Here is a 12,941-nt window from a genome sequence, read left to right as displayed (position 1 = left end):
GCCCGACCCCGGGGGCATCTCCCGGCGCTGGGGCGGAGGGGCGCGGGGCAGAGGCTTCTTTCACGGTCGCCCGCGAAGGCACCTCCCGCTGCCGCCGCCGCCGCCCTGGGGCGCTCACTCTGGGCGGGCGCCCGCTGCCCTCCCCGGCGAGGAGGAGCGCTCCTGCCGCCTCCGCCTCCGGGGGAGCCGGGCAAGGCATGTGCGTGCGGGGTGGCGCCTTCCGGAGGCGCACCAAGCCCCGGGCGGGCTGCGCGGCGGCCGCGGCATCCCGGCGCACCATGCCCATGCCGCCGCCGCCGCCGCGGCTCCTCCTCTCCGCCTCCCGCGCGGGAGCGCGCCCCACTCCACTCCCCGGCTGCCTCCTGCAGCAGCGGCGGCGGCGGCGGCGCTGAGGGAGTTGCGCGGGCTCTGCCCGATGTGGCAAGAAGCAATGATGATGAGGAGGAGACGCCGCTACCTGCTGGAGCGGGCAGACCAGGCGGGCGGAGGCTGCGGGGCTAGCGGCGAACAGTCCCGATCCCGGGACTGGCTCTACGAGTCCTACTACTGCATGAGCCAGCAGCACCCGCTTATCGTCTTCTTGCTCCTCATCGTGATGGGCGCCTGCCTAGCTCTGCTCGCCGTCTTCTTCGCCTCCGGGCTGGTAAGAGACGCCCGCCCGGTCCGGGACCCGCGCCATCCCCGGGTTCCTGGGCATCCCCGCTGCCGCCGCCCGGCATCCCCTCTCCCGCCGCCCCGCTGGCATCGCCGCACCCGGCACCCTCAGCCGAGCCGGACGGGGCGGGACGGGACGGGACGGGGCGGCCGAGAGCCGGTGCTGCAGCTCCTGCGGCGGAAAGTTGGTGGCGGGAGGCGCCGAGGTGGCGGCGGGGGCCGGAGAACCCCCGCCCGAACTTTGCTGCCCGATATTTAGAGGCGACGCTGGAGCAGCGGCCGCGCGGCTGATGGAGCGAAAACTGAGTCAACAAGCGCATCGAGTTTAATTCACTTAATTCCTTGGCTCCGCTCTCTTCCAACTGGCGGCTTGGCCGTGGTGGCCTTTGTAGTGGCAGGGTTTGGATCGCCGCACAAAAATGCCGTCGGTACCTGTATCTGAAATAATATTTTTAGTGCGAGTAAGCAGGGGCCGTTCCCCTCCTTGTGCTATCTCCCTCCCTCCCCCATGATACCATTCTAGCGTTTGACCCATTTTCTCCAGAAAGCTTTTGGGACAGCACAGCCTTCGTTTTTAAGGAAGGTGAAGTTTGGTCGGTCGGATGTCTTTTCTGCGTGCTCAGCGTGGGCTTTCCAGCCTTCGGGAAGAAAAATGTGTCACAGCAGCAAATGACAGTCGGTATCAGTTTATCTCCCCAGAAATGGGTGGCGTTTTGCCCTTGCAAAGGAAAAGCTGCAGAGGGCAGTAAAATTCTTGCTCCTTTAGAGAGTTTTCCTGCTGTTAATGATTAGAGGCAGGCTATTGGCATTACGGTATACTTCTGAAGTAAAGAATGGGTATTTGAGTGGTCTCAGACTCCTTTTCTTCCCCCCCTCTTTTTGTAAAAAATAAATCCGTTAATGGTCGTCTGGAAAGCTTGGTGTTTATTGAATAGAGCTAGTTATCTCCAAAGGCAAGGATGAGTCGGTCCGTATAATCTAATGGATTCTCCTAGGGGCACTGCAGCTAGTATTTGCTTATACAGAGAATCCTGCTTTCTTGCTTAACCAAACTTTTGTCTTAAAACCTGCAGAAACTGCCTGCAGGATTAGCTAAACTTCGAGTCAATTGGTTTATTTCCTTTTGGTGTTTGAGCTTTTTGTATTGTGTTTTGAGCTTTTTGTTCAACAATTCGTACTAAATAGAAAACAGTTGTAAAAGAGCTAATGTGAGGCCAGTAATGGTGATGCTTCATAATTCAGTTGTTTAATGTCGAAAGGTTTAAATTTTGGAGCTCTGTGTGCAAAATACGGGTTTGACAACTTATCTCATTCTAGTATGTTAATGTGGGTGCGTGTGCATCAGGGCTGAAGGGACTGTTGGAAGGTGGAGTTGGAAGTCTGTCAGGCAGAGATAAAAGTGTGGAGATGTACACTATACCTGCCCACAGTTAAGGTGGCAGAATTTGGGCTTGACAGTGTTTAGCACTAAATTTTGTACTTTTCAGTCGTGGTGTGATATACAGCTTGTTTACAAGATGCATGTGGTTATTTTGGTAATTTCATTTCTTGAGGTAAATCATTCACAGTAACGAAGGTGGCATAAAACTGGACCCAGAAAGGAAGGACTGCTGAAAGTTACGGAAACAAAACTGTGAGCTGGCTGAATCTTGCCAGGCATTACTTCTTCGGAAAGAGTCAATTTAATAGTTCAGTCTGCATTTGGAATTCCAGACATACCGGAAGAGGAAAAAAATGCTTTTAAAACCTTTTTCCTGAGCCTTTATCTTTCTGTAGCTAACAACTGGATGGGTGAGTGGAGAAAGAGGTGGGGTTCATCGAAGTTTCCAGTTGACAGATAAAAGTAACTTCAGGCAGAGAGAAAGCTTGCCTGTATGGACTTCCAGCCGCAGGATGCTGGACAAAATCCTTTGGCGCCCTGCCCAGAATTTCACCTAAAAGCGCTTTATTATAGTCTAGTTTCTGCTTGTGTTTGTGTTTAAAATATTCCTGAAGGTTTAGATCTGTTTCTCCCGCATCTGAATAAAGGATATACATTTTATAGAGCTGTGGAATTTTAGTCATTTTTTTGTGCCTCATGATATAAAAGGGACATGTGGTTAGGAGTATCTGAGCCACAAAAGCTGGTATTAATATCCTTATCTTTCTTTTTTTACAACTTGTACGTGTGTGATTGTTTTGACAGAAGACTTAATTTTGTAGAGACCAATGGAAATGAAGTGGGATAGTTCTGTGCAGATCTGTGCTATGCATCTGAAGTTAAAGGAAATATTTCTTAACAGTTGTTTCCTTTAGATTTTGTACAAAGCATTTAAGATTTCACTGAAAATTACGTAAGCCTGTTGTGGAGACAGAACTCCGAAATGACTCGCTATAACACTCAATTTGTATTTCTTGCTTGTGCTTCATAGAACAGCTTAGAACGTGGAACGTGGGATTGGACATTGTTAGGATGGATATTCATGAAGTGTGAAGTGTTTTTATGTTCTAGACTGTCTTAAAAAAACTTGGAAACCAATGGAAGTGAGAGGAGGCTTTCCTTCTATTTTAATGTTTGATTTGGTTGTTAAAATATATCACTGTGTTGTCTGAGTTGCCTTTTTTTGGTGGTTTTTTTGTGTGGCGAAGTATTCTTAAGTGTTCCCAAACACCGCCAGGCACACAGGGATGTATTCTACTTACTCAGCTCTTTCAACCTGTCAGAATACAAGCTATAGCCTTTCTGATTTCAGGTGAAAAATTTATGAAAGCTGTTGCAAAATTACAGTAAACAAGATTACTTAAAAAGTGTGCCTGGAAATCTGATTACTTTTCTTTCAGACAATGTACTGCTATTATTACTGAGAGAGGTTTCTTGGGAGATTTTGCTTTTGTTTCAGAAAACTATTGTGATTTTCACCTTTGGAATTAAGCACTCTGTCTCCTCAAACACTAGATACAAAACTCCTAGAGTCAGCTTGAAAGATGACCATTCACAGCTTGTAGTTTTAAATAATGTAGTGATAGTATCAACCTTTGAATTTCCTGTGTCAGAGTATCCTCTGTATTTCTCCATGTGGCATGAACTGCAAACTGGCAAAATGAGATCAGTCATCCATGTTTAGCTGCTGCTTTAATCAATAGAGAGTAAATGATTTTCCCAAACCTGCGAAAGCCTTTCAGGACTTAAAAATGCCAGAGGTCAGCTTCATTTTCTCTCTGACTATTGTATTGTTCTTTCAGTGTAATATGTAGGAAAAACTCATTATTCGCCTCTCTCTCCCTTTTTAGTACTAAAAGCTTATGGCCACTTTTAGTGGTATCTAGAACAGTTTTGTCTCTGGCCAGAGCATATCTCTTACAACTACAATTTGCAGGAGATTTAAAAAAAAAAAAAAAGCCATTTTTAAGTTCCTAGTGTAAAGTATGAGTGTACCCAAATTATCTGAACTTGTGATTCATTTCTTACATAATGAAACACAGCCTGACTGAAGACAGGAGTGATGCCCAAATTGTACAATTTGTTGGAAGGCCATAACTTTCCTTTATCCGTGCATTTTTCCACACAATGAAGAGTGCCTAGTCCATGGATATAGGCTTCAATAAGAACCTTCACTTCAGGGACAGCAAAATCTTTTATCTCTTGTGTTGTAAGTGGGAGAAGAGCTAAACCTCTTGGGATCGTCTCTCTGTTCCTTTTCCAAAAACTTATGGTTCACCAGTCTGCTACGAGATACAGATGTGTTTTCTTTTAGGCTGGCCTGTTCCCCTTGCTCAAGTCCTGTAAGTCTGCTGTGTGGTGTTAACATTAGTTGCAGCCCTTATCTCCCTCCCGAAGTCTTGCTGCCACGTGTGACCTTGTAAAGCTCTTAAGATGTGGTTGCTGGTGTGTTGGCTCTGGTGTGCCAGTGTGTGCTTCTTGAGGATGTCCTTGGCCAAGTGGAGCATGTGTTGAGCAAAAAGTGCTTCTGCAATGTGGCATTGAGTTGCCTTCTCTCTTGCAAAGCACAGTGAGATTGTGCTGGGTCAGCCACCTAAGGACTGTCTGTGGAGCAGAGGTATTAGTTGCCCCCGCAACCACTTCTTTGAAGTTCCTGAAAAGCTCAGGATTGTGCTGGTAGGCTCAGTTAAGATTCCTGAACCTTTATATGGATTTATAAATTCAAGCAACTAAAGGGGGGCTGCACATGTATTTCACTGACGTATCCAAATCTGTAGCAAAAAGGGGAGTAGTCAATGGTTCTTAAAGACAGAACACAGTTAACTGGGTGGGTGTACCTGCACCACGGCAGATGTACGTTCTGCAGGAATTGATTTTTGGCATCAGACTGACTGAACTTACTGTCAGCTGATCTTGCATAGAAGAAGAAGTCGCTGTCTCCTTCTGAAGGAGTATGTGAAAACTTTTTAGCTGCCAACCTGGTTGGCAGAGAACTGATACTGTGCAAGGAGAGGAAGGTCAGGAGGGTCCTGTAAGCCTCTTGGGGCTTGAACTGAGGTGTGCCATTTCTTTGGGTCCTTGGTCAGAAGGACAGCAAATCCTCCTTCCCTCTATTTGGTGTTATTCCTGAAATAAATTCTTGTTATTTCTGGTAAAAGCTGGACATCAGCCAAGCCCTTCCAGATTTCCACGATCAGAATCTCATACTGAAATGACAGGGGAAAAGTGTTCCAAGTCCATGTGGAAAAAGTAGCTTTAGCAGACATGTTTCATCATTTTCTAAAAGCATCTGATACGTACCTCTGGTAATGTTGTCATCTCATCAGTTTGGGTCTGAAAAATTCCTCCATCCACACCAAAAGGTCACCACACTGATGATGTAATTTTATATCTCTATTCTTGAGGTGGTCTGTTATAACCTAATTGCATAGAATAATACACCCATACTATAAGATCATTTGTACTCTCAATTTTAGGAAATCTTTCGAGATCAACCCTGTGTAATTTACAGCTTTTTTTAGTTTAAGAGCACCAACTGTTTTCCCAAAGTCCAAGAATACCCAAGGTCTGAAAATGTTCCTTGGAATCCTTGTAGACTGAAAGTAAGCCAAAGCATCTGCTATGGTGTTTTCAAACTCCGGTATATTCATTCCCCCAAGAAGAAAGCTAAATCACAGCAAAGGTAATGAAGTAGGAAAATCCTCGCTAATTGAAGGACAAGCAGAGGTTTCTTTGCATGCTTGATGCTATGGTTGTTGTGCCCAGGAGGTATCCTACCTCTGCTTAAACTCATTCTGACAGACTGTTGCTACTACCAACATGAGAAGGAATTCAAAGTAAACATCAGTGTATTTACAGTGCCTTTCCACAATTCCAGTTATAATTGACTGTACAGTTCTGCTTTCAAGTCCCCTATTAAAATGTTCCATGAGGAGATCCTATGTTCCTAATTATTTTTTTCTTATCTCTAGACACCATATAGCAATATATTCTTCTAGCTGTAGTTGCTGGTTATTTGATACAGTCTTAGGATATTGCTGTCCTTGCCAGATGTTCCTTCTGATGTTCTCTGAGAGTGACTTTTGTAAGGCAGTATTACCTCTTTAGTCAGGCAGTAAAGGTTGCTGTATCTTCCTGTCTGAAGCAGGAATTGCCTGGCTTTCTGTCTGGTTTCATTCCTCAGTATACATCAGTCTGGGCTGCTGCTTCTTTCATTCACTAATGACAGTCCCAGTACATCTGTGGTTACTTTTATTGCTGCAAAGAGCTTGTCTCATTTGCCTGTGTCTAACACGCTTGGAAACAGCCATCAAGTTAATGAGGTGCTGGTGGCAACCTCACTTTGCATGCCTCTGTTTCATCTTTCGTATTGAATAACCTAAATTCTGAATAAGAATTGCATAAAACTATGGGTATGGCAATGTTGGAAAAATGCTTAGCCTTTAACTGTAATTGTAATCTTAATAAATTTAAGTTTTGTGAATACCTTGGCAATAGAAAACTTACTTAATGTCACAAATTGTGACTCAAAATGGTGGATCCACAACTGCTAATCATTACTGCAGCTGGCAGAAATGATAAATAACATACTGACTAGAGCTGTTCTTTACTGTTGTGCGATGGGAAGAAGACAGATGATGTATTGGGCTCCAATTGTCTGCTGTCTTTATCAGCCTCAAGCCGGGTATGTGGATTCACAAATCCTATACAGTCAACTTCATAGTGGATGTGCCATGGACCTGTGAATACCAGTCTGCTTAATCTTCCTTAAATTTTTAAAAATTGGTTTCAAGTTCCTTGTTTTGGACCGATATATCCAGCCCATTTGTTGGGATCTTAAAACTCCTATAAAATGGTGAATGTTTCTTTGAGTCTTCAAGAGCTCTTCTAGATTAAGGGTGTTAACCAGAGATCACAGTCTCTACGTTGACACTGTGATTAAGAAAACTTATTATAACAGTAGTGGTCACTGAAGCCTTCCAGACTGCTCCGTGCATGATTCCAAACTGATGGACACTTCACACAGATAGATGTGTTCTGCAAATCTCTTGAGCAGCTGGCTGTGCAGGCATCATGGGAACAAAGTTCATTTGAACACTGGTAGTGTTTGATCTGTGCCTACATCCCCAGTGATAGCTGAGCTGTGATCCCAATTATATGCTGCCATAGTAGCTTCTTCATACTTCAAAAAGAATTGAATCAGCTCAAGCCAAATTAATCTGTGATGATGAGAAGATGCCAACAGATTAAACTTCTGTTTTGGGGGATCTGGATCCAAAAACAAGTGAATTGGCACAGTTCCACCCTTTTTTCCTGACTTTTTTTTCTTTGAGCGTCAAACCTGATGAAAAAAACCTAAACCCCAAAACAGCTCCATGCATTTTCTTCTGCATATCTTTTGTTTTTATATCTCGAATAAGCAGCCTTCAGACACTGAACCTTATTCAGGTGATGCTGAAAATTGAAGGGACTATTACACCATCTGTACAGAGGAGTGTGAGGCTGTGTCTACAATTACTCTCCCAGCTGTCTGTTTCTCCAGCCTGTATAGAAACATTTTCTTTATCTTGTCTCTAATCAGAACTCTTGTTCTTAGTGGTGCATACATGGTATAGAAGCCCCTTGCTGCTTCTGGTGTGACCCTGTTCCAGGCTTGTGTCTAGGAGAGACAGAGGAAATGACCACAAATCATGACCTGTTAGTCTGAGCATCCACTTCTTCCACCATCCATGCTTCTAGTTTTGAAGTTTTACTTACCTGGAAGATGTACTCCAAAGTGCAGGGGCAGTGGCTTCTGGTTGCATACACCAGGGAGCAGCTGGGATGAGAGGTGCTCTGGCCCATCTTTGTTTCCCAAATAGCTTTTCAGAGCTGCTCACTAAGGTTTGCAAAAGTAGTTAGACCTTACTTTTTTTCCACCTACCTCCTCACAGCTGAGCTGTGTAGTGTGGGACCTTTTAAAGACCCTAAATGCTATGGCCTGCACAGTGTGTCTGCCCACTGACTGGATAAATGGGATTGTTGTCCTTCCATTTCAGGTTAAATTTCCATATCCCTGTCTCCAATTTGCTAGTACTTTGGTCAGTCTGGCAGGAAAATCCTAGGAAGACTAGATTCCCCCCAGCTCCTTTTCCAGCAAGATTGATTTCAGGCTGAGGACTTGGACATGTTCTTTCCTCTGAGAGATGTTTTAGGAAAACAGATGCTCTTTGAACTTGGCTCAGCACCTGCTTGCAAGTGCTCCTGTTCCTATAGAATTGTTTAGGTTGGAAAGGACCCTTAAGGTCATCAAATCCAACCATTAATCCAGCACTGCCAAGTCCACCATTAAGCCATGTCCCTAAGTGCCATATCTACGTGTGTCTTAAACGCTGACAGGAATGGTGACTTCAACACTTCCCTGGGTAGCCTGCTCACCCTTTTGGTGAAGAGATTTTTCCTGATATTCAATCTGAGCCTCCTCTGATACAATTTGAGGCCATTTTCTCTTGTCCTATAGTTTGTTGTTTGGTGAAAGAGACCAAGACCCACCTTGCTATGCCTTCGAGGTAATTGTAGAAAGTGTTAAGGTCCCTACTGAACCACTTTTTTTCTCCAGGCTAGACACTCCTAGTTCTCCCAGCTTCTCCTCATAAATCACTTCTGTTGCTTCATGAGCCTTGGCAGGTGGGTATTACCGCAGGCCTGGTTCCTATGGTATATCACCGTGTCCCACAGCCATAGGGAGGAGGAGGAGGAGGAGAAGATCCAGAAATTGTGCAGCAAGATTGATTTATTTAATTATTTTACAAACTCTTTTATAGACTTTTTTCTTCATAGTTTAATTGGACAAAGGCTCAGCCACCCCTTGGGGTGATTGGCTAAAATCCTAAAACATCCATTGTCAAAATATTTTTCTACTATACCATAACCAAGACTTTTCAAGGTTGCAGGTGGCTTGGTTGTTTAAATAACTCTGCTACCTCTTCTGCAAGAGAGAAAAGTCTCTCACGGACTTAGAAAATAGCAAGAAAATCCTTGCTAGCAGCATTTTTGTATCTACAGGTGGGTGAATTCTCTTTCCTTGATGCAGGTACTGTGGTGGTCCTTTGTTGCAGCACAGTGGTCTGAGAACAGTCTAGTCTGGTCAAGACCTAGGAGGTGGTAGGGTAGGTTGTCCAGACCAGTAGCTTGTCCGGTAAACCCCACAGGGCATCCCCACCCTCTGAGTTCATGCCAGAAAACAGCCATAGACTTTCGTTGGGGCTTGTTTTCTGCACCAGTGAGCTCTGGTAATTTTTAAACCTGACTGATAGGTGGTGGGGTTTTATAAAGTTGCTTCAAGTGATGTGACATCTGTTTAACAATAAAACAATTTACCAGATTGTTTCCGTTTTCTTTAATTTTTAATTTTAATATTACTTGTACTTTAATGAAATGTGGTAACAGTACTTATGAAAAAGCCCTCAACTAACAGAAAATAGAAATGCCTGTATTTGCAGAATCTGTTTTGCTCTATTTCCTATGAATATGTCTGAAGTTTTACTCCTGAGATGTTACTTGGCAGTTATAATTTAAGTGTAAGTTAACATGTTTGTTATCTTTATTTTAAATTTTATCATAATAGAAATAATAGCCACTGCAGAATGTGTTCTTGATCTTGAAATCAAAAATCTACTAAGGTATCTCTTTGACTTGAAGTCAGTTGAGCTGAGAGACTTATGAGAGTGTCAAAAGTATCCTGAGGGGAGTAAATTTTAAGAGCATTGTTGTGATAGTAATAACGGTGTTTAGTATGTAATTGCACAACCTTAGGAAATACTTGAAAAGTAATTACAAAATGACAGTAGTGCCTTTCAATATTAAAACTATTTTTCATGCTACCCTATTATGCCGATAAATCTGATAGATACTCTTGCAAAATGTATTTTTAAAAGACCCATTAGAGAGAGAAGCCTAAGTGTACCTTTTTCTTCATTAAACAAACCTTTAAAATGAGCAGTTTCCTTATGTGCTGAAGCTCATGTGCTCCCTGGCTCAAATTTTGTGATCCTTACTTTTAAGTGAGTTGCATCTTGACATTTTTTCTTGATTACAGCCAGATTCTCCAGTTATTATGTCAGGAGGAAAATGGTGAGGGAAAGCCACCTTTTAGCTTCAATTTAAAAGCGACAGCCAAAATATGTAACTGTCAGTATTAAATAGCTCAAACAGTCACATAAGTACTTCTGGCTTCTACAAATCTGAATGAGTATTTCAGACATCGATGAATCTATATGTGTACAAGAAAGGCCATAATTTCACTTTTAATACATGCTACAGTGTAGTTAATCTGAAAAAGATGTCTTTGAGTCTTGTGAAGAAGTATTGTATTATCCTTAATGTTTAGCTGATGGAGCTTTTTCAACAATGACTTGTTTTGAATATAGTCAACTACAAAATAATACGTTCTTCCTAAGTGTTTTACTCAGTTTATCTTCCATGTATTGTGACCTGTATAAACAGTATTTGCATTTACTGGAGAGTTTCTTTAAAAGTATTTTTATAATAGGAGGAAGGATTTTGAGAATATCTGAAAAACAAGCTAAACTAAGTTACTTAGCCACCCTTTTTTGAGAGGAAGTCAGAACCAATGCATGTAGATTAAAGTACGCAAGAAAGATATTTTGATTGCTGTATTTACATTAAAAATTAATAAATGATGTGAGTAGGTTTTAATTACCTCTGGAGCATGAAATAATTACAAAAGTACAGATTTTTGCTCACTTTTCTGCTTGTTGTATCCCCCCTCTTGTGAAGGGGACTGTAGCGGGTTGGGTTTGTAACTGGGCGGAAACACCAATTTGGTGTAGTGGTTTGGTCCAGATACTCATTACTGTTTATCTTCTGTGAGATAAGAATTAGGAAAAACGCAAAGCAGGCACCAACCTTGAAAGAATATAAAGAAGTTTATTAACAGACCTAAAAGAAGAAAAAAAATCATACCACACCTTCAGAATTCTTCTCCTCCCCCCACCTTCCTCCCTTCTCCCACTGACAATGTAAAAAGACAACCCTTGAGATGTTCAGTCTGTTTACCACTTCCATAATAACCTTGTTCAGTCCATTTAGGAAGAGGAGTCTCTCTTGCCCATGCTATGAACACATTATCACAATGAGACAGCCGCCCACTTCCAAATAACTTTGTTCAGTCCATTCAGGAAGAGGAGTCTCTCTACTCGCATGTGAGTCCCTTCCCCCAACTTGCAGCTTTTCCCACAACTGCTTTTGAGGGTCCACTCTTGAAGTTTTTTGGGGTACAATTTTAAGGTTGAGCCGTTCAGAAACAAAAGTTCTCTTCACCCATGTCTCTGGGAGCATTTCATCTCTAAGAAATCTTTGGGAGCATCTCTAGGAACTGAGGTTTCTCCTTTCCCATTTGGAGCAAAAGTCCTCATCACTTCCATCACTCCCTGTTCAACTTCTCATGAAATTACAGCTGCGTCAGCATCTGCCTATCTCAGCCCAGGTGCTTTTGCTTACGAGTTGAACACTCCACCGCCATATCTCCATGAAATTACAACGGGATACTCTGATATATCATAGCTTTACAAGAGAATTTCAGCTTTAAGCATCTCCTCTTTCTCTTCCCTCTGGTTTTCAGCTCTTCACAGCACTAAAAGGGTTAATCTCACCCTTGCAGCTGGAATGTGGCTTATTGAAGTGGAGAGGGGGGAGAGTCGAGCTGCTCCAGCTGCCCACAGCAGGGCTGGGGGGGGGGGTGGGGTTCCATGGATGGAACAGGGCCCATCGGCTCCAGGATGGCCGTGGCCCGGCCCAGCCTGGCCCGAGCAGGGCCTGGGCTTGGCCTGCTGGCCCCCACACGGGGCCCACAGCCACCTGTCCCAGCGCTGGGAACGAGAGAAAGAAACTCTGCCTCAGGGTTTCTATTCTTAAGTGTGGATCATAGAGGCGGTCACAATTTTAAGTGGCTTAAAGAATTGTCCATATTCAAACTGGCCAGCTGATAGGTTCTATCAGGTCCCAGAGGAAGCTGTAAGCACGCCTTGGCAAGGACATCACTTCTGGGACTATGCTTGCTAACCTATGACAGGGACATTCCAGGGAGCAGAATGTAAGTAACTGTTCTTGGTCTCTGGGACATGGTTTTCCTTTTGTGGCTGCCAGCTACTGCCACTGGGTAGGACAATTTTAGAAGTGCACCAGCTGAGTGTCGTAGCCACTGGTAACTGGGTTTGACCATCCTGTTTTTCATAGGCTGTTACGTGTTTTAAAGTAAAACTTTTGATAATTGGCAGCCTAAGAGAAGATTGAGATGCTGCTGGATGACCGTAAGGCACGACAGTCCCGTTCATATTCCCTGACCCTGTTTGTGGGCCTTCTGAACCCCAGCTTATTAAATACATAGTTGTATGCACTGACAGATTTTATATGACATGTGGTTAGCAAGACGAGAGGACACAAATCTGTGGAAAATAAACCAAGAGAGAGAAAACTGCTGATACGGCAAATGAGGCTGTATAAAAAAAACGCTTACTGTTCAGGTTGGGTACATGGTATTTGCACAGGGCATATTTTTGAATATAAAGTATAGAGGCACACACATCCTGGTTCTACTAATTATGTTTTTGGCAGGGATAGGTGTCTGTCCTGTATTCCATGGCAGTAGGGAATGGTCATGGGCTCATGGGGCTCTGGCTACACCTTTGCATGCGGAGAGATCCAGTGGAGGTTGTTCCTGTTGGCCTGAGATGGACACTACCTTTAAACATCAGAAGAGCTGAATTAAAGGGCAGTCTCTGCACTCCATGCAGGGAAGAGAAACCTTAAAACCAAGTGTTACTCCTTTAGAATCTAGCCACTGTATTGCAGCTTTGACCATTCTTGA

At 43.6% G+C, this 12,941-nt stretch overlaps 1 protein-coding gene across 2 annotated transcripts in view; it reads left to right on the top strand.

The window, feature by feature from the left end:
* The first annotated feature begins 241 nt into the window (after positions 1-241).
* ADCY2 (adenylate cyclase 2) overlaps positions 242-12,941 on the top strand; it is a 211,316-nt gene continuing 198,616 nt past the window's right edge. The window contains exon 1 of one of the 2 annotated variants that reach the window (XM_032118264.1): positions 242-643. In XM_032118264.1, coding sequence (XP_031974155.1) covers positions 416-643 — 228 coding nt within the window. In that variant the 5' untranslated portion in view covers positions 242-415. The remainder of the gene's footprint in view (positions 644-12,941) is intronic. The other variant, XM_032118261.1, reaches the window with a different exon arrangement.

The sequence above is a fragment of the Corvus moneduloides genome, chromosome 1 (assembly GCF_009650955.1).
Source record: "Corvus moneduloides isolate bCorMon1 chromosome 1, bCorMon1.pri, whole genome shotgun sequence".
NCBI lineage: Eukaryota > Metazoa > Chordata > Aves > Passeriformes > Corvidae > Corvus > Corvus moneduloides.
Note: the sequence above shows the minus strand (reverse complement) of the source record. Positions and strands in the feature narration are given on the sequence as shown.